Raw genomic sequence first — 21,819 nt, 5'->3', positions numbered from 1 at the left:
TCATATTATTCTTAACTGTAATTGACATAACAGCCAATAACTCATCAAATCCAATACACAAATAGAAGAAATCCAGTTAATCTCTGCTTAATTCATCGGTTTAATTGTACATAGGGAAATTTCACATGTATAATTAATTCACTTCTTTTCATTTGTTTGTCTTCAAAAAAAAAGAAAAGAAAAAAGATTATCTAACAATTTATTCATTTGTCACACATAATCACAGCATCGTGGGAAAACAATGAGAGAGGAACTAAAAAAAATCTCCAAAAAGTAGAAACATCACATTTTAAAGGAAAACGTCAAAATTGTTTCTATCATTTCCTTGAAGCTTTATTTCTGTTCTGCTTTAACTGAACCCTAGATACTGTAGAGTGTTTCAAAAGATGTGAAATTGTCTTGTGCCAAGTGCTGGTTGATAAACAGACATGGAATCAGGATTTCACAACATGGTGTGTGAATAGCTGTGTGTTACTGGAAATAAATGAGATATTACAAGGTTGTCTAGCAGGTTTCTATTGTTACTGTACTTCACATTACAACTTTTTTTTTAGAGCTTTTATCTCTTTTAAACACACACACACACACACACACACACACACACACACACACACACACACACACACACACACACACACACACACACACACACACACACACACACACACACACAGATTATTGACACACACACACAGATTATTGACACCAATCATGAAATTCGTATAATATTACAAACACACATGTTATGAATAACACATTTATAACACAATTATATTTTCAGCTCTATATTTTGAAATATAATAATACATTAAAAATAGAAAAAACTCAGAATCAAACTAAGTTGTTTACATTTATTTAAAATATTCATTTGGAGTGTGAATAATTTTGCCACATATTTGAAAAAAAATGACTAGAAAATCCTCTAATATTTTTATTTGAAAAAAAAAAACTAAATCTAAAAGATGTAATAAATTATTTTCTGAAGATTTAAATAACTGCGAAGGGTGCCAATAATTCTGTAGGGCTACATATAAGCATACATGCAAACACACATACAAAAATTCACACACACACACACACACACACACACACACACACACACACACACACACACACACACACACACACACACACACACACACCACTAATGTGATGTATATGATCTGTGGAATTCAGGTTTAATAAGGAAATCTATTATTAGAGCATGAGGCAGAGAGGGCGAGCTGTGTGCTGACCATGGAACCATGGACAAACACAAGGAATTGTGCACAGAAATGAAATACACACACACCCACACCCACACACACACACACCCACACAAACACACACACAGGTACACACATGCAAGCTTACACTAAAGGAACACATCTGGTATTTATCCTCATATTAAGTGCATTACAGTGATTTTGGCAAAAAGCCTGAAAATATTGAAATTAGATCACAGCACCGTCAAATTCCACACTGACCCACACACACACACACACACTTACACACAGTTCAAATTCACATTCAAAAGCCTGACACACCTTTCACTATCATTTCATACAATTAACATCATTATTAAATATCTACATTTCTTCACAAGAACCCTTAAGTAGGTCTTTTTTAAACCCTAGAACAGACAGTACCCGATAGAACCCATTTTGAAAGCTGAGAACGCTCAATTATCCAACCCTTAAAGAACTTTTTTTTTCTAACAGCATATTCATCAAGATTTGCTCATTGTAGTGGTGCCGTCTTACTTCCCATCCGTTATATTAAATTGGAGTTTGCTTAACACTAATGATGTCACCATGTTCAGTATTTCGTTATATCTTTCCCATTCAAATAAATTTGCTCTACCAGGTTAACTCATGGGGTTTCAAGTCCAGCCTTGGAGAGCTAAAATCAATCAGAAATCCAGGGTAGTGATTTCCCTGCTCAAAGACACCTGATTTAAGCAAATATCCAGTAATCCCAGGTTTACACTGCTAAAGTATTTAGCTGCAGCTCCACAGACTTATTATTTAAATGAAGCCCGAGTTTGGACAGCAAATTCCCAAGCTTTGGTGGGCAAAACATTTGATTAGCAAAGCAAACTTACTCAAACTAACAACCAAACTAACTCAAATGAAAGGTAAACCATCCTAGCGGAGCAGGAAGATGTTTAATTGCCATGAAATACAGTAGACACCAGGATGTATTGGTCGACAAGGTCTACAAGTGGTTCTAAAAGTGTCATTCAGAGACCCCTAGGGATTTGTGAAGCATAGCATGAGTTACGCACAATTATCAAAGTTATAATGAAGTTTATGCTGCATTCATGGCACCTTTACATTAATGTAATTTGCCCACTTCGTTATATTCACCGTGTCAAATGGAAAAAACACAAAAAAACCTCAGAAAAAGTTACTTTAATGGATATAAATACTGTCTTAGTATTGTAAACCCATAAAGACTAAAATAGCAGCACAACAACAACAACAGAAAATACCATAGAGCGTTAGCAACACTTTAGTTAGCAGACAATATTGAGTAGCATTAGCAAGACGCTAGCCGGCTAACGTTAGATAACTTCAATGTTGCCGAATGCCTTCTCAAATCAGTGGTTAACATAAAGATTTGTCTGTATATGAACTGGTCTAATGCCAATACCGCATTAAATTAATTAAAGAGTAAAGGGGGCTTTTTTGGTGGCTTTTACTGGGAAATACAGTATAAGGTGCATGTTCGCCTGAAACGCAGCATTATTATCGTGTTGAAATTTATTACTTTAACAGGTCACTTGAAATGATTCACGTTCTGTTAACTCAAAAACACGTAGGTCTATAAATAATGTAAACTTGGCTGTGATTTGTGTTGCGTTGATGGAAAATTCAGGAATATAACAAGCCCTATGGCTGTAATTCAAAGCCAAAAAACATGGGCGCAAATCCAACTAGGCACACTGAAAACGTGAATTTAGAAAACAAATCTTCTGTGCACATTCTGAATTCAGACAATTTTATTACTTTCACTAATAAAATATCAATATCTATATTTATTTTTAGCTACTATTCAGCTGGTGTTAGCTAGCTAACTAACATTAACCAAAAGGCCAGTAAATCATTCGCATACTTTCTCCATTTTCCAGTTTTCAAATTCACTCACACAAATACTGGCCTCAATTTCAGGGGGTCTGGGTACGGAGAAAAATTTGGTTCTCGATTTTGTCCCTTTGGGGGACTAGTAACAAAGGTTCTATGTAAAATCATTAAGAATTAAGTACTATCCAGAAACTCTTTTTGCTAAAATTGACTAGAAAGTCTAGAACAACAAAAAGACTTTTACATTAATCTGTATGGAAAGAGACCCCAAAATCTTATTGGTGTCCCTGTCCATCTAAACAAAAGCTTTGTCCAGCTTGGGGCTTATTGAGGATCCACCTATACATCACTTTGTATCTATGAGCAGGGAATTATTTTGCTAGACTCCAACTCTCTGGGGCAGGAAATGTGGCCCACTCCCACTACGTGAGCTGCCTTTCACCCTCTTCTCCATAGAGATAACTATTTCTCCCGACTGGTTGTACATATTCTTCTGTTTTGTCCCAGTCTGAGACCCATCCAGCTCCACCAAAACCCCCACCCCCACCCCCACCATCACTCTTGTTTTGCCCGGCTGTGGTTGGCTGGTTAATGGCTCCGTACTGTCCGCCCGTTCTGTAAAGCTCTTCAGTCTCATTGGCCAACTCGTCTTCTTCCAAGATGCCGCATTTCTCCTGGCTCGTGTTCTCAGCGTCGGCCCATGACTGCTTCTCTCCCGACGCAAATATCCCTGAGAAATTAAAAGTCATTTAATAAAATGAAAGAATTATTAACTGAAAAACTAAAATACATTTAGAAAGGTGAATCAATCAAAATGTGTTAAATCCTATATTCATTCATTCATTTTCTACCACTTATCCGAACTATTCTCGGGTCACAGGGAGCCTCTGCCTATCTCAGTCGTCATCGGGCATCAAGACAGGATACACCCTGGGTGGAGTGCCAACACATCGCAGGGCACACACACACACACACACACTCTCATTCACTCACACACTCAGGACAATTTTCCAGAGATGCCAATCAACCTACCATGCATGTCTTTGGACCGGGGGAGGAAACCGGAGTACCAGGAGGAAACCCCCAAAGCACAGGGAGAACATGCAAACTCCACACACACAAGGTGGAGGTGGGAATCGAACCCCCAACCCTGGAGGTGTGAGGCAAATGTGCTAACCACTAAGCCACCGTATACACCATATCTATACCACCTTTTACCATATTTATACTGAAAAAGTTTTATTTATAATTTTTAAAAAAATCTATCCAGAGGCCAAAGTCATGTCACGTCTCACTCATGTCTCAGCATGTATAGAATTTTCCGGGTCTTATTTATGTTTTATTACGTGTTGCCTTCAAATGTAATAAATTCTCATGTGCTTTTCAAGTAATGTTCTAGTTTAATCATTGATTCTACATAATACCCAAACATCATTCTATAAATAAGTTCTTTGCCTAGTAGATTTTATAACATTAATCTAAAGGGTGGTTGTTTCTTTCGCTGAAAGTTTGTCAGAATATTCATTCGGGTCTATCCTCAGCTCACTACTATATTTAGCTGTACTTTTTGTTCTTTTTTATTACATTTTATTAAATAAAATCAACAGACTTGGAAGAAAGTGCTTTCTCTGCTTACACAAGATCATTGAAACTCACTATCTTCTGATGATAGGGTAAACACTTATGTGCTGTGCCACTTAGGACTTTTTTAGTTTTTGGTACATTTTGTAAATATGTGTCTTATTTTTATCTCTATTAAAAAGATACAAAGACGCTTACCGTAGAAAACTACACCCCCATAATGCACTAACGATGCAATTAGGAAGACATACTGCCACTCTTCACGTGTCTATAGAAAAAATACCGTAAGACACATATAATAGTTATACAGCTGTGCATGAATCGCATAAATGTAACGTCTATGAACATGTATATAAGAAGTCTCTACTGTATGTTATAAGAAAGGTACAAAAAAAGTGTGTGAATTCAGGTGTGTTTGTGTGTGTGTGTGTGTGTGTGTGTGTGTGTGTGTGTGTGTGTGTGTGTGTGTGTGTGTGTGTGTGTGTGTGTGTGTCTAAACAAGAGCATGTTATTATTAGCATATACCTTATGTTTGGTCATGGCTCCCACTATAAGAGGGCACACCATGCCCGATAAGGTGCCCACTCCATTAGAAATACCCATCAGGATGCTGGCATAACGTGGCGCTATGTCCAAATGATTCACATTAAAGCCTGCCAGAAAGAGGGAGAGAGAGAGAGAGAGAGAGAGAGAGAGAGAGAGAGAGAGAGAGAGAGAGAGAGAGAGAGAGAGAGAGAGAGAGAGAGAGATTAGTTCTCTGTAACTTGCCTGTATATCATATGATGGGCTTGTGTGCAATGTGTTATTTATTCAATATATATTATATAACCATTTCTAACCTGAGATAGCAAATCCACTGAAGCCAACAGCCAGTACGAGGAATGATATAGCCACTCCTTTAGTGTGAGAGAATCCTACCACCAACAGCAGTGTGGCCTCCATTCCAAATCCTGCAAAACACAACACATGTTTTTATTAGAAGCCTTTATTTTGTCATATAGCCATTATAACACAGTGAAGTGGAGATTGGGGTCAGAAAGTCAGAGATGATACAGCAACATGGAGCAGACAGGGTTAAGGGGCTAACAGTGGCAGCTTGGCAACCCAGAGCCTTACCCGCTTGAGCATAAAGTGTTTCATAAGGCAGGGGCACACTGAGGCAAGAGTCCTGCCCCAACAAAGACAAGTTCAAACACCAATTTCATTCTGTAGGATCCAATGGGATTTGAACTCAGGTTGCTGGAGTCAGAGTCCAGTGCGCTAACCATTACACCATGAGACCTCCATAACCTGCTTGACTACCCCTTTATCACATTACGATAATATTTATAAGTAAATAATAAAAACATGACAGCATAATAATCATGAGTGTAGTAATAAGATCTCAGCCTGATCTTCAATCACAATAAGCACTAACACTACTGTAGATATGTCCTTAAATGTTAAATAACTGTCTTCTCCCTGAATATTTCACATCCCAACAATGACATTTTTTAATAATCTGTTTACGTGGAGCGTCTGTTGTACCAGTCCTAAAGTATGTGTTGTTACTATAGAAACAATTAGGTATTCAAATCGGCGCATTATATATAAACGTGTGACAGACAGAAACACTGGCGCCGCTGTCAGAGAAAATGATTCCACACCTTCTCAGGAACGAGACACCACTGAAACAGCACTGCATATTGTACAAGCATGAATTAATCAGCCAGTGCCATTTAAAAGCATGATGAACTCCATGATCAAAGTATCTCAAATCAATGAAAACAAATAAAAATGTGCTTAATAGTTAAATAGATTACAAGCGACTGAGGTGACAAATTGACAATAACACACACACCCAAACAAAAAAAAAACACGATGCATTTATTACTTTTCTCTAAATGTATACACTAAAGCTGTGTACTAGACGTGTTGAAAACATTTTTTTTTTATATATGTGTATATTGTGATTAACGGACTTGGGATAAGCACAGGACAGTCTTTATAACTACAGCAGTAAATTGGTGCTCGACTGAAAGTCTTTCTGAGTATGGTGATTATTTTGTCAGCCTCCAAATTTTAAATAGGGCACAGATCTCAATAAGTGCACAATTTGTAATACTTGTATTGTGATAAGCGATGACAGAATGCTGAGAGTAAGAGAATGTTTTATAGGTTATGTCCACGGTGTACCTGTGCACTGCTGTATGAAATTATGCCTCGGTGATTCTAATCCCAGATGCTAAAACAGATTAAAAATTCACACACACAAACACACACACACACTATATAGTACTATCTGTCTCTCTCTCTCTCTCTCTCTCTCTCTCTCTCTCTCTCTCTCTCTCTCTCTCTCTCTCTCACACCTCCGCAGTTCATGAGCTTGCGGACATTAGTGGTGCTCATTAAGTTGTGTGATCTCAGGTAGTCAGCCAGCTGGCCCCCCAGCGGCACTACGATGGTCATCACCAGGTGAGGCAGTGCAGATACCATCCCCACCTGAGAAAGACAGAGACAGAAGAAGATTAGCACAATGTTACATAATAGATTTAATTAATTCTGTGCACGTCCTATCAAAAAATCCTAGACATCAAAATGTCTCTTCACTGGAAACTCAGTTTTAAAACACAAACATGCCTGTGACTCAGAAGTTCTCCATTTCAGCTACAATCTGAGAAAATGTGCACACATGTTGAGGAGGCGGTTATGTACAAACGCACGCTTAACACTGCCTACACATTTGGTATTTTGTTGTCTTTGGCTATTTTGTTCTACGTAGGCGTGTGGAATACAAGTTTGAGCTTCACCTTGCTGATCTCGAAACCAAAAACCTCCTCGAAGTATGCAGGCTGGCTGATGAGGAGCAGGTAGAAGGTCCAGCTTCTGCAGAAGTTGGCCACGATGATGGCGTACACTGGCATTGAGGTGAAGAAATGACGCCAAGGGGTTTTGAATTTCTGCAGTGAGCACAAAAGCCGAGGTCAGTCACTCTCTCTGATACAGTACACATACTGCATGGTCCAAGCAAATATATAGAGCTATAAAAGTGGGAAGTTGATAGGGTGATGAGTTGATGCAGGGCTTAAAGGCGAAAAACCTTTTGATGCTGTTTATGAGTGGGTTTACGTGTTTAGAAACCCAGTACGTAACTCTGAATCCCTTGTTTAATGAGGTATGGACACAAATTGATAAACTGAGGCCACGAGTTAGATCCCAAAAAACTTGTCTTTTGAAATAAATACAAAATTGAGAATTTGCATAGACATGACTGATAATATTTCCCTTCAAACAGACAGACATACTGGAGTCACTAAGACTGTGACATGGATACAGCATTACACAAGAAGCACACCTGAAGGGGGTTAACCAGCCCTGCTGTCTCTCCGATGGCATCCTCGATGTACTTCCTTTCCTCTGGACTGATTGTTGGATGAGCAGCTGGACTCTCGTATGACACTAAGATCCAAAAAAGATACCACAGTATTCCGACGCAACCTGTGAGAGATGGATAAGAGCAAAAAATAAACAGGAAACTGCTTAAAAAACAATATTGATGAACTTCTTGCCAAAAACCATCAGCAGGTCCAGACTACAATAGCTGGTAAACTTCCCTACTCTAGCTAATCAGTAGTCTGTAAACATCGTGTGATATTATGTTGCTACTGTATATGTATGTGTATATACAGGACCTCATTTGTGTCAGTGTATGCGGTTGGTACGTACCATATACATAAAAAACAGATGACCATCCAGTATACTGCACTAACACTCCAGCAAGGGGCATCGCCACCACAGCACCCGCATATGACCCTGATTCAGACATAGAATTAAGCTATTTATTGAATATAAGCACAATGTAAAACACATTCAAGCCTAACCATCCAACACTTAGCATGTTTATCCTACACACACGAGCAAACCAACCTGTTTACATAATACAGACAATTTAGTGATGCCAATCAGCCTATTGTGTAAGTTTTTGGACTAGAGGAAGGGAGGAAATCGGAGAATCTGGAGAAAACCCCTGAACTTGTGAGGAAACTCCACACTCACAGGGTGGAGATGAGAATCAAACCCCCAACCTTGGCAGTATAAGGCAGTACTGAACCCCATTTCAGGGCATGTGAGGAAATGATCATCTGCGTGCTTTTACTCTTACCACAGAATGCTGTCGTGGCCAATCGGCTTCTCTCAAGAGGTGGAGCCCATTTGGCCCAAATCCCATGGCATGCAGGATATGACACACCCTGTGGGAGGAGCAATTAGAGGAAGCCAAAATTTAAACTAGACCTGATTCAGAGTAAAACATGTTAATTGTTAAAGTAAAACCATAATGACTTATCACTTTAGGGTGATAACAGTATCTCTGCTTTGAGTTTGGCAGCATCACAGTAGCATTCTGTTGATTATTTTAATTTAATAGCATGCCCCTAATTTTTTTTCTTTTAAACATTATACGTCCTGCCCATATATACACGGTAACGTAATCAAAAAATAAAAAACTGTAAGAAAAAAACTAGAATAGACTCTTAAGCGTTTGATATTAATATGTTCATCGCAACTTAGTTTTCAGGTTGTATTTGAAGGATTTTGAGCAATTCTCAATACATAATATCATATATATGAAATAAATGCGCTAATACTAAGAAATAAGATATGATTCATGTCTGTGGCTTTTGGAATGGAATGGTGTTATATTATAGATATCTGAGCTGGATTCTGCTAATGCTTTCAGAAACAAACCCAGATGGCGTACCTCCACAAGACCCTGGCATATCCTGACCATGATGACACATCCATAGTGGATCCGCGCAGCAGACGGGATCAGCATGTTCAGAGTGGATGTGGCCACAATCGCAAAGCCAAACACTCTGAAGAAATAAGAAAAATGCTCGAATCAGGACTCGTGGACATGCTGCAGTGCTTGAAAGTGAAAGATACATTGTCTGAAAATTACTTGTTGGCAGCAAACTTCTGACAGATGAAGCCTCCTGGGATCTGCGTAACGATGTAACCCCAGAAAAATGAACCGTGGATCATTCCCACTGTCTCTGGGTCCCATGTGAATTGAGCAGCCTAAAGTGAGACAGACACAGACAGAAATATACAAGAGAGTGAGGCAGAGAGAGAGAGAGAGCCAGACAGACAGAGACAGGCAATGAGAGAGGCAGAAAGAGAGAGAGAGAGGCAGACAGAAAGAGAAACACAGAAAACTAACATACAGAAGACAGAGATATATATTTAACAATTTATTTTCACATCTCATTTTTTTCCATTTTTCCATGTCATCTTATTTCCCATGTATGGCATATTTTTCTTTAAAATAATTTTGATTCGATTGGTATCTCATATTAAAATCTCATATGTTTAATTTCGGTCATAACCTGCTGAAATCCATGCACCATCATTATCATGTTTATTTTTTTACACACTTTTTTTAGCCATATGTGAAATCATCATGTACAGTAGATTGTATTGCAGTCTATTCAAATGCAGCTGCAGCAAAAGTTTCTTTCAGCTCATATGGTGTAATATCAGTCTGAAATCCAATCCAGCAGTGGGCTGTTGTATTAGATAACTGCACTGTAAGCCATTATCCACTAAAAAGTCATTCTAAAACTTGTTTCAAGGTCAGAGGCAGAATAAAAATGCTCATTCAGGAGGAATGTTCCAGTAACCCATGCAAGAAAAGTAATAAAAGACATTTCTATGTGGTTTTAAGCACACATGTGCCTACTGCGTTACGGATGTATTCGATTCAAATCGCAATATAAGCTATAAAAATTTCGGTTGGAAAATTGTAAAAAGATGAAACAAACAAACAAATAAACAAACAAATAAATTAAGGAATAAATTTGATTGAATAAACAATATCTCTCACATGGTGGAAATAATTGATTGAAAAAGCTAGCTTGAGCTCTGTAGCAGAAATAAAGCTCCAAAGTCGGTTAAAATGCATGTGCTCCTCAACCTCTTCCTCAGGCACCATACATCATAGTGACATGTGGACGGTGTCTCAAAGTGCAGATCGGTGGCTTAGTGGTTAGCACGTTCGTCTCACACCTCCAGGGTTGGGGGTTCGATTCCCGCCGCTGCCTTGCGTGTGTGGAGTTTGCATGTTCTCTCCGTGCCTTGGTAGTTTCCTCTGGGTACTCTGGTTTCCTCCCCGGTCCAAAGACATGCATGGTAGGTTGATTGGCATCTCTGTAAAAATTGTCCGTAGTGAGTGTGTGTGTGTGCCCTGTGATGTATCCTGCCATGATGCCCGATGATGCCTGAGATAGGCACAGGCTCCCCGTGACCCGAGGTAGTTCGGATAAGCGGTAGAAAATGAATGTTGTGCAGATTGCGACCTGTGGCATCCAAAGAGTGTAACTGAATGAGATGTTTCAGAAACATCTTGTCTAGTGAAACCAAAGGTACCAGACAAAAGTTCTTCATTAGCTGAGTTCAGGCTTGTATTTGGTAATTGTTGTTGATTTAGATTTCCAGCATTTGGTAGACAATCTTTTCCAGAGTGATTTATATTCAATCTCATTTTATACAGCTTAGGGTTAAAGGTCTTGCTCAGGTGCCCAGCAGTGGACCCAGGATTCAAACTCACAAGCTTTCAATCAGCTCGCCAACAGCTTAACCACTATGCTACCACATCAACTTCTTCACCTGACAGAAAGACTAGTCTGGAAAACCAAGACCCAAGAGTAATTTCTCTTCTTAACACTATGAACACTAAGAGAACCTTAAGACTTTGGTTTAAATATACAAACAGTAATGCTGTGTTTTTCAAACCTTGTTTATTGACTCATCTTCTTTAAAAAGTAACAGCAGTACATGTACATGTAGTTTATCACTTTTAACCAGTGCCTGAGGGGCTGCCAGTCCTGAGTTCTGCAGAAAACACTGCAGAAAACAGAAGCGTGCTCTGTGTGTTCGGTTTGAGTCTCAGTTGTGTTGTCCATGGCTGCGCTCCCACTCACCATGCACCACAGGACTGGAAAGATTCTCTCACAGAGACACACACTGAAGCAGCCATGCATACAAACAGAACGCAACACTATCCTTCACTCGCAATCAGTGCTCTATAGCTGGTAATGTATGCTAGTGTGTATGCAAGCACACAAGTATATGAGTTTACCACCAAGTTAATACACAACTATGTGAATAGTTTGGTAATCGCATTTGGTTTGTATGAAAACATTCTAATATGCATGTAAGTATGTAAGTATGCTAATATGCAAGCATGTAGATATGGAAGTATGAATGAATGCTAGTGTGCTAGTATGTAAATCTGTAGGCAAGTATCTTTAGGTACTGTAGTTTAGTGTGAGAGTGAGAAGAGTGTGAAGTATGAATTTAATCGATCGATTTAGGTATCAACGTATGCAAGAATGTAAATTATTTTAGTATGCTGGTACGTAAAAATAAAAGTATGTAACGTGATTTAAGTGACGTGACGTGACATACGGCTAAATATGGCGACCCATACTCAGAATTTGTTCTCTGCATTTAACCCACACACAGCAGTGAACACACACACACCGTGAACACACGCCTGGAGCAGTGAGTTTGATAGAACTCTAACAAGTTATTATACTAATTATAGTAATATACAAGTAATAAATTATGCAAGTATGTAAGTACTTATCTTTAAAAGTATTTTAGAAAGTTGAGTAATAGCTTTAGGTATGTACAAAATTATTCTATTATGTAAGACTGCTAGCATACAATTGTGTATTTATGCTAGCATACAAGTGTGTAATCATGCTAATATACTAGTGTATAATTATGCTAGCATACAAGTGTTAGTTTGCTATTATGATATTATAATATTACAACGCATATAAGCATTTAAGAATTTAAGTATATATGTATTTCCAATCCTTTCTAAGCCAATGATACACAATTATGTTTATCAGTTGTGCCTGATTCAGCAACAACACAAACTAGAAAACAGTGTCAGCTGTGTTACATGCCTGGATGAACAAAAAAACATCCACTGAATTCTGATGTAACAGAAGCCTGCCCACACTAAGTCTGTCCACAACAAGTGTTGCAGATTTCACCACACAGTTTAATAAGTATTCGGTGAAACCAGACGCTATTGTTAAGGACATTAGAGTAACCCTTAATGCTGGTTTAGAATCTGACTCCCATAAGTCACTCACCATTATGACGGGTTTTTTTCCATAATACACTGTGTGGTCATTGACCATGCTGACGATGGCCACACCGAGATTGCAGCGTATGCCGAAGGAGATGCAAAATCCAATACCAGAGAGAATGGCGATGATGTAGCGGCGAGGCATCCCAAAGCAGGTGCAGTCCACAATGGGCAGTTCCTTCTCCTCCACCATCTCTGGCCTTCCCTCGGCTGACAGCTCGATGGTCTCGCCATTCTCTTGTCTCTTCTCGAGGATCCTGGAGGATAGAACGAGAACGTCTATAGCGGTTCCCCTTTTAATCAAAACCTCCTGACACAATGAGCTTAAAGTTTCTTTCCCAGAGTCAGATACATTTGCAGACTTAGAATAAGCAGATATAAGTCTTGAGCATTGTTTTGTCTGAACAAAAATACAAATTTAAAAGGATTTAATTGAGTTAGCTCTCAGGAAAACAGTAAACTGGAATATGTACAAAATACAAAACAGGTACTTTTTTAAGCTATTCTCTAAAGAATACATCTTTTGTACCTGTAGTATGCGCTCTATTATTTAATCTGTAAAACTTCATTCTTTATGAACCCTAAATCAAACTTTTTACAGTACAATTTCTTAACTGAAGGGATGACAGATTTTCAAATGTTTGTTTATCTTTGTTTTGTTTTCTTTCATACACAAATACACCATTTCTTATGAACATGCTTCTGTGAAGAATGAATTCATTAATTCATCCATCCACTCATTTTCTGTACCATTTATCCTTCACAGGGTCATAAGTAACCTGGAGTCTATCCCACAGGACTCAGGGCACAAGGCAGGGGACACCCAGGACAGGTTGCTAACCCAATACCGGGCACAATTCCACACTCACACAATCAGACACACTACAAACAATTTAGAGATCAGCTTACTTCACATGTTTTTGGACAGGGGGAGGAAACCAGAGTACCCCGAGGAAGCCCCGATACACAAGTAGAACATGCCACCTCCATGCACATAGGGCGGAGGTGTGAATCTACCGCCCTAATCCTGGATGCGTCAGGGAAATGTACTAGCCTCTAAGTCGCCATTCATGTAGGTAGTGGTGGCTCAAGTGGTAAAAGGTTGTTGATCGGAGGATCGAGATTCAAGCCCCAGCACTGCCAAGCTGTGTCTGCTGGGCCCCCGAGCAAGGCCCTTAACCCTCACTGCTCCAGGGATCCTGAATCACCTTTGACTTCCAATGTTGGGATATGTTAAGAAAGAATTTCATGTATATGTGTCCGAAATAAGGGTTCAATTCTTCTATGTAAAGAACTCTCACTCACTCACACTCTTACTCATTTTCTACCGCTTATCCGAACTACCTCGGGTCACGGGGAGCCTGTGCGTGTGTGTGTGTGTGTGTGTGTGTGTGCGTGTGTGTGTGTGTGTGTGTGTGTGTGTGTGTGTGTGTGTGTGTGAGAGAGAGAAATAAGGTGGCCAAGAAGTGCAAAATGTTGACAGTTCTTCTTCAAAGTAGCGTTGAATGAATTTTCTTGCTTGACAGGAAATGTATGTTTTGTTACCTGTATGTTTTGAGTGACAGATGTATCGTCCAATCAGCATTAAGACTTCCATTTGCAAACTATACCTACCTTTAAAATTTTCTTCATATCCATATCAGGAATTAATACATTTTTATGATGCATAAAATGGTCATTAAAACTGATTTAATAAATTAAAACTGTCAGTTAAAGATAACAATATGAATTTTGGCCTGGAGCTTTAAAAGTGAAGAACACTGATTAATATATGCTACTTACAGGCATCACAGCAGTGTTTGGCTTTTTCAATAACTGTGTGTTTGTGAGAGACTTATTTAAACCCTCGCATCATATCAGACAGGCGTTAACACACCTGCAGGTGAGAGAGAGGAGGAGAACAAAAAGGAGGCGTCTCAGTGGATATCAGAACATGGGCGTTAAGCAGAGGCCTGAAGAGAGACCATCTGGTTCCTGCAACCTGCCCTACTACACACACAGACAGACACACACAGCTAGTGAAGACAGTTTGGTGTATAGAAGATGACTGTGAAAACTATTTCGGTCATTCCATCTTGCAATTCCAATACAGCATCATATAAATATAGTTCACATAAAATATACAAATCATTAATCCAACCCTCTCTCGCTGTATGTCCAAATGTATCTGTTGAGTAATACACTAAGAGAAGAAAGCACACCCTTGCTGATCATGTGTTTAAGTGAGGGATAGAAGGCTTAAATCCTCGCTCGCCCACCACTTCAGCCCACCACTTTATCCATCAGATAATCCGTAGCTCCTCCCTCAGATTAGGATTATTGAAATTCCTCACTTCCGGGAATGACTAGAAGGATCACAGAGATCCTGATCCTGTTTTTGTCTGTTAAAATTCTTAAAATGCTTTCCTTGCTTCAAAATTGAGTAAATGATTTATGGCTAAAGTAAAAATTAATTAAGACTCAACCTAGCTAAAGGCAGACTGTTAAATTAATACAGAACATATGGTGACTAGCTGCAATTAGCATAAATACCTAACAGCATATTGTGTGTGTGTGTGTGTGGGGGGGGGGGGGGGTATTTGTGCCCATGCATCTGCAAGACTCTGTAACTAGATGTTAATCTATGTTGATACTAAACATTTTATTATCCTTTTATAAAGCAATATTTAAATTATCTGCTGAAAAAAAAGAAAATTGTGACTTTTTTTTCACCAAGCTTCATTCTTTGCAGAGAGTGTGTACGTTTTGGAAAAAATCTGTTAAGGATGTCAGCCTCAGGATACACAAGATTGAAGCTTGACACAAAGGTAGCCACGCCCACATCTACAGCAACGGTGATCAATTAATGCGAAGAACATGTAGACATTTTAACGTCATCACTTTTTTTTATATAGATCACAAGCACTTAAAGGTAATAATCATGCATTTATAATAGCTATGATTTATTTATTAAGCACCGGCGTCTGTTTCTGGCAGCGTCTACATAACAAAGCACTTTGGTGAGACAATAAATGTATGAGTCTAATGTTAAGAGGGTAGAAAGCATTAGATACGTGTATTAGACACACACACACACACACACACACACACACACACACACACACAATTTTCTTCTCCTGTTTTCTCTTAATCTCAGTAAGAGGATGAGACCTGGGCAGTGAAATTACACAATCCTGCTGTATTCTCTCTCTGACCAATCCATCCATCATTTTATTATCATATTATAGTCAACTTCCTCCTTTTACCTCTGATTAGAACCTCGTGGTCATTTGTGACGATATTGAAAAAGGTGACAGATTAAACCAGTGCAAATCCACAAATCCCCTCAGTCTCTCTCTCTCTCTCTCTCTCTCTCTCTCTCTCTGTGCATGTGTGTTCTTAGAACTCTATGTATTTTAAGCCCCCACCCCTGCCTCCAGTGAACAGATTGTGTCTCAGTGGGACTGTGTCACCCAGGGAGAATTTCTCCCATCCTGACACACACACACACACACACACACACACACACACACACACACACACACACACACACACACACACACACACACACACACACACACACACACACACACACACATGACCTTCATAAGCTTCAGATAAGAAAGATACCTAAGATGCAAAATCTCCAATTAAGAATTCATAATATGCACACAAATAATTTAATTTAATGACATACTGTAGAAATTCCAGGCAAAGGCAAATTTATGTAATTCTTTCTTAATATGTCAATTATAGTCTTATTCGAATTGCTGTAGTAGCCAGATTATTTTGCTGTTACGTACCTTATTACTACAAAAGCTGAAGGAATAAATGAATTAACAAAAACATTTTTAATACTACTACTAATAATAATGATGAGGAAGATGAGGAAGATGTAAGTATTTAAAGGAGTATGTGGTCAAAAATGATCGGAGACAACTGTCTGAATGGAGAGACACTGTATGTGAGTGTGTTTGTGTGTGACACTCATAAAGATGAGGATGATGGGTGAGTAAAAAAGCAAGAAGGAGTGTGAAGGGTTTACGAGTGCAGGACTGAGGGAGTGAGAGGATGTAACAGTAGGAGCAGGAGAACCTTTAAATGATTAATCAGCTGCTGACTATTCTACTGTCCATAATACTGCTTTATTCTGAACACACACACACACACGCACACACACACACACACACACACACACACACACACACACACACACACACACACACACACACACACACACACACAATTTCTGTGTCTCATAAATATATAAATCCAAGACGGCATTAAAACAAAACTAAACTAAACAAAAAAACATCTTACCAAGTGAAACAAAAACAAAATGTGTTAATAGTCCTTAAGCTACACATACACAGTGATTTTATATCGCTGCAAGTTGCCAGTTGCTGCGCTACGAAGTCGCCAATAGGCCTTCCTACTAACGGTTGCCATAGTAACAACATTTCTAAGCAAGAGACATGCCCTTTGACAATAAGCCAGTTTTCTTGCCACTAAAATTAAACATACTGGCTGGAGATTTTTACATTTGTATAAGAAATTCGCTGTATATCTGCATCGTATCGTACAAGATGAAAGAGAAGAAAAAGGCGTAAAGATGATAGAAGGAACCTGAAGCATGCGGCGAGGCAGCGACGCTACCTGTTGCACCACCGTGCTGCCTGAATACATGTCTTAATTGGACATGATCCCTGTTTGACATGCTAACATGTCAGAATAAACTAAATATTAGCACAATCTTTTACTAATTTCAAGCTTATGGTGAGTAAACGTGTATACAGTTAGGGTTTAGGGTCCTGTATTTGTTGTCATTTGTTTGATTTTTTTTGTCTAGTGGCATTTAAATTTCTAGAAACAGCCATAACAATCAGCACCTCAGCATGGGTCAGATTACAGCAAAGCAGGACAAGTATGTGTGTGTGTGTGTGTGTGTGTTACACAGTATGTAATCACACGTCCAAATCTGTAAACATGCAGAAGCATGGGTGCTCCTTTACACACTTTGATTTATCAGTGCAACACTGTAAACCTCTACACTTTTTTTTTCTCTCTCACCTTTTTACCCTTTTACCCAAAGAGTAACTCCAGTGTTCCTGCTGCTATGTCCCACCTCGTTAAATTCTTTTTGTGTCACCGCTCACGGGATACCCTGACGCAAACAAGCCCACAGATTGTCTCTGTACGACAGAGCACTTACTTGCCAAGGCACTGTGTGGTGCTATGCATTTTGGTTTATTTTGCATTATTTTATACAAAGATTGCTAGTTAGATACACTAATAAATACAATGGTCACTGTTTTCTGACAAAGGAAAAGTGTGAACTGTGTTTGGGTCTGTGTTAGGTATGAAAGAGTGTCAATCAAACAAACCCTGCCCCTTTTTACTACTGAGGTTACAGACTTTGACTCAGGTGTAATATTTTTGGGGAAAATATTACTGCATATTATAGTCAAATGCATTGTGTTTCCATGCAATAATTTAGAGCTGCTCATTAATATCATATAAGTTTGGTTTGGGAAGCTGCCAAGTATTTGATTTGGTATCTAACATTAGAGAGAAAAAAGCTACAAGCCACATCACTCTTCTTTTCCTTAGCTGTTTCAATTTGTCCTTTCCTTTTTCGAAACCTTGAAAATATTCATTTCATTGCTTATTCTTCCAACTGCTAGAAATAGCACAATGGTAAACAGAAGAAGCTGAACAGAACAGCCTGGCCTACTCTACTGCTTGCACACACAAACAAATTCTATGAACATTTTTGGGTTAAAGGTAGGATAATGGTAATTTGTCCCAATTCTCACAACTCCATTCTTCAGAATCCAACCACATGGTTGTCACTTTGTTGTAATTGCTTTGTTTTATTTAGTTTTGTTTCTTTTAAAATTGAATTCATCCTATTAAAAGTTATGGAAAGCCAAATGGGGGCACAAGGCTCCAAATAAAAGCAAATAATATTCCATTTTCCCTTGGAGCGCTTATCCAACATGGGGTCATCAGGAGCCTGAAGCGTAATCCAGAGGACAGCTTGGACCCTTTTTAGGCTACAATGAAAAGCACTGGAAAATCAGTCTACAACGCATGTCTTTGTATTGGTGGAGTACACTGAGAAAAACCCTGAAACATAGGGGAAATCATGAGAACTCCACTGCATACAGGGTGGAGGCAGGACTCAAACACTCAACCCCTTAAGTGCCAGGCAAATATACTAACCACTAAGCCACCATGCCACTCCCATACAATACACTCGCTGTCAAATTATCTATAACGCTCACTGTTGAACATACTACAAATTTAGCCTACAGGAATACTTCAGCGCTGATGGAAGGGTGGCCATTGATCCATCCTGCAAAGGATAACAGTGAAGCTCCTGTTTGTCAAATGCAGTGATGGAATTTTCCCTCGGAAGCCGAGACTAGAAAGACGGATATGGATGAAGCTTACAAGCAACGTGATTACTCATTTCCTTCATGATAAATAATGAATGCAAAAATCGCAAGTCTGTCAAACTCTGTCAAAGATTTTGTTTTTAGATTTGTTATTTTGTTTTCGGATTTGTCGTTGCGTTTTCTGCATTGTTTTGTTTCTCAATTCTCGACCACTGTAATTCAGACATAAAAATTGAGATAGTTTGTTACGTGTGTTGCAGTGAAAATCATCTAATCCCAGGCCTTGCAGGATTACAGAATTGGCAAGTGTGTGTGTGTGTGTGTGTAACATATAGCATGTGTGCTACACTGAGAGGAAGTGACGGTGATGTGATGGCGAGGGCGAGGGAATTGCGTGTCCAACAGCTGGACTTTTGTGTATTAATGCTTAGCTATATTTGGACAGGATTTAAATGTGGAGTTTCTATCAGAAATCTCTCCACATGGTAACAAAAAAATCATTTAGTCTATATTTTAAAGTTGTGTAGTGTGTATGTTCTCCTCATAGCACATAAAATTGGTTAGTATTAAGAATTTAAACAAAGTTTGGTGAGTAGTTGTCCAGTGAAAATTGTTTCTGTCTTAAACAGTACAGTAAAAGTCATAAAATAATCAATTACTCACAGGACTTTTGATTATGATTATGATCATGATTATGATGTTTTAAATGTTGTTAGAGCAGGATACAGAAACTTCACAAGACTACACAGAACACAATTATAGGAAATATTAAAATGTAATTAAAGCATTTCATATGCTACATTACATAACTTTGCAACACATTCATTATTCACATTATTAGTATTTGATCCGTGTCTAAGGTCAAATCTGAGGACAATCAAATATCTGAGGCAACTATAAAGCGAACACTTCACTTTATGAACAAACGTTTATATTATCGATATCCAAGAAACAAAACTCAAATATATACAGAATGATTTAAATATACAGTAAGTCATGTGTGTACAAATTTATAATTTGATGATAGATCAACACCAGAGCTGTTTAATGTTGCGCTGCTTTTTTCATCGTTCTTTCCTTTATACAGGTATAAATTTGCATTTATCGTCTTAAATGTGAGATAAAAGTTAAATGTTATTCTACACTTGGTAAATTCTTTTAATTTGTTTTCTCGTACTGTACGGTTGGTCAGAACTTTAAATTGGAAGAGTAAATCCAGCAATACAGTACTCTGTCTACTACAGAACTTTAGTATCATGATGACTGTATACCATATAATCAGGCTGTAGTAGCAGCTCCAACACCTTTACCAAACCAGTTCAGAAGAGCTTTATAAAAAAAAGTGCTCGAAGTATCAACAATAGGTGCTAACACCATTAGCTCTTACAACTGGTTGAGTGGAATGTGGAGAGAGACAAACACTTGGGTGACTTAAGTTCAAGAGTGGGCTTAATCGTATTCACCTGGACAATCCTGAAGGATTACATCACAACAGTTCAGTCTGAAAACAGCATTGATCACGACACAAGCGCTTTCCCAGGATTCACCCACACACATAGATGGATGGATGGATGGATGGATTGATGCATAGATGGATGGAGGGAAGTGTGGGTGGAAGTATGGATGAATAGATCTATGGATAGGTGGAAGCATGAATAGATGGATTCGCAGGATTGATGGATGGATGGATGGGTGGACTCATGGATGGATTCATGAATGGAAGGATGGATGGAGAGGGTAGATGGATTCATGAATGGATAGATGGATGGATGGAAGGGTAGATGGATGGATGGAAGGGTAGATGGATGTATAGGTGGATGGAGGGACTTTGGATGGATGGATGGATGGATGAATGGATGGATGTAAAGGTGGGTGTAAGGATGGAAAAATAGGTGGAGGGATGGGTGGAAGCAAGAATAGATGGAATAACAGAAGGTTTTATGAAAGGATGGATGGATGGATGGATGGATGGATAGATGGATGTTTGAAAGAATGGATGGACACTGTGGTTAAATGGGTATTTAAAATGCTGATGATTACTCGTAGCAACAATGTCGGAACATGACAGATCAGAAATCTGGATAGATCTGGATTATTTTTCAATATTTATTTTGTCCAGTCGGCATCGGAATTTCAACAGATTATGGTATGATCTCATTTTGGAAATGATGCACCAAACATTTGCTGAAACACCAAGAGCATTGTGTTCAAAATCAATAGTGGAGTTTTCTGAGGGGTTCTAAATGTTCTAAGATTAAGAATCTATATCAAATGATATCAGCTCTGTCAGGTAAAATCCCTCCCCCGAGATAGATAGATAGATAGATAGATAGATAGATAGATAGATAGATAGATAGATAGATAGATAGATAGATAGATAGACAGACAGACAGACAGACAGACAGACAGACAGACAGATAGATAGATAGATAGATAGATAGATAGATAGATAGATAGATAGATAGATAGATAGATAGATAGATAGATAGATAGATAGATAGATAGATAGGAAAAAATCCCTGACCACTTAAAATAGTTTTAGTCTATTTAAAGGAGCATTCAGCTTACTTGCCTGCTGTAAGTGTTATACTGTTCATGTCTCTTAGTGACCAAGAAATACAGTAGATCACTTTTCAAAGTAAATCTATAT

The 21,819-nt window shown here is 38.6% G+C and overlaps 1 protein-coding gene across 1 annotated transcript in view; it reads right to left on the bottom strand.

Moving 5' to 3' along the window:
* Positions 1–418: 418 nt before the first annotated feature.
* Positions 419–21,819, bottom strand: part of slc17a7a (solute carrier family 17 member 7a) — a 21,702-nt gene continuing 301 nt past the window's right edge. The window contains exons 2-13 of the mRNA XM_027143678.2: positions 12,794–13,046; positions 9,586–9,704; positions 9,385–9,499; positions 8,788–8,875; positions 8,352–8,438; positions 7,981–8,123; positions 7,436–7,585; positions 6,995–7,127; positions 5,486–5,596; positions 5,172–5,299; positions 4,845–4,914; positions 419–3,795 (exon numbers count right to left, since the gene is read on the bottom strand). Coding sequence (XP_026999479.1) covers positions 3,488–3,795; positions 4,845–4,914; positions 5,172–5,299; positions 5,486–5,596; positions 6,995–7,127; positions 7,436–7,585; positions 7,981–8,123; positions 8,352–8,438; positions 8,788–8,875; positions 9,385–9,499; positions 9,586–9,704; positions 12,794–13,046 — 1,705 coding nt within the window. The 3' untranslated portion in view covers positions 419–3,487. The remainder of the gene's footprint in view (positions 3,796–4,844; positions 4,915–5,171; positions 5,300–5,485; positions 5,597–6,994; positions 7,128–7,435; positions 7,586–7,980; positions 8,124–8,351; positions 8,439–8,787; positions 8,876–9,384; positions 9,500–9,585; positions 9,705–12,793; positions 13,047–21,819) is intronic.

Source organism: Tachysurus fulvidraco, chromosome 15 (genome assembly GCF_022655615.1).
Source record: "Tachysurus fulvidraco isolate hzauxx_2018 chromosome 15, HZAU_PFXX_2.0, whole genome shotgun sequence".
In the NCBI taxonomy this organism is placed as follows: Eukaryota; Metazoa; Chordata; class Actinopteri; order Siluriformes; family Bagridae; genus Tachysurus; species Tachysurus fulvidraco.
Note: the sequence above shows the minus strand (reverse complement) of the source record. Positions and strands in the feature narration are given on the sequence as shown.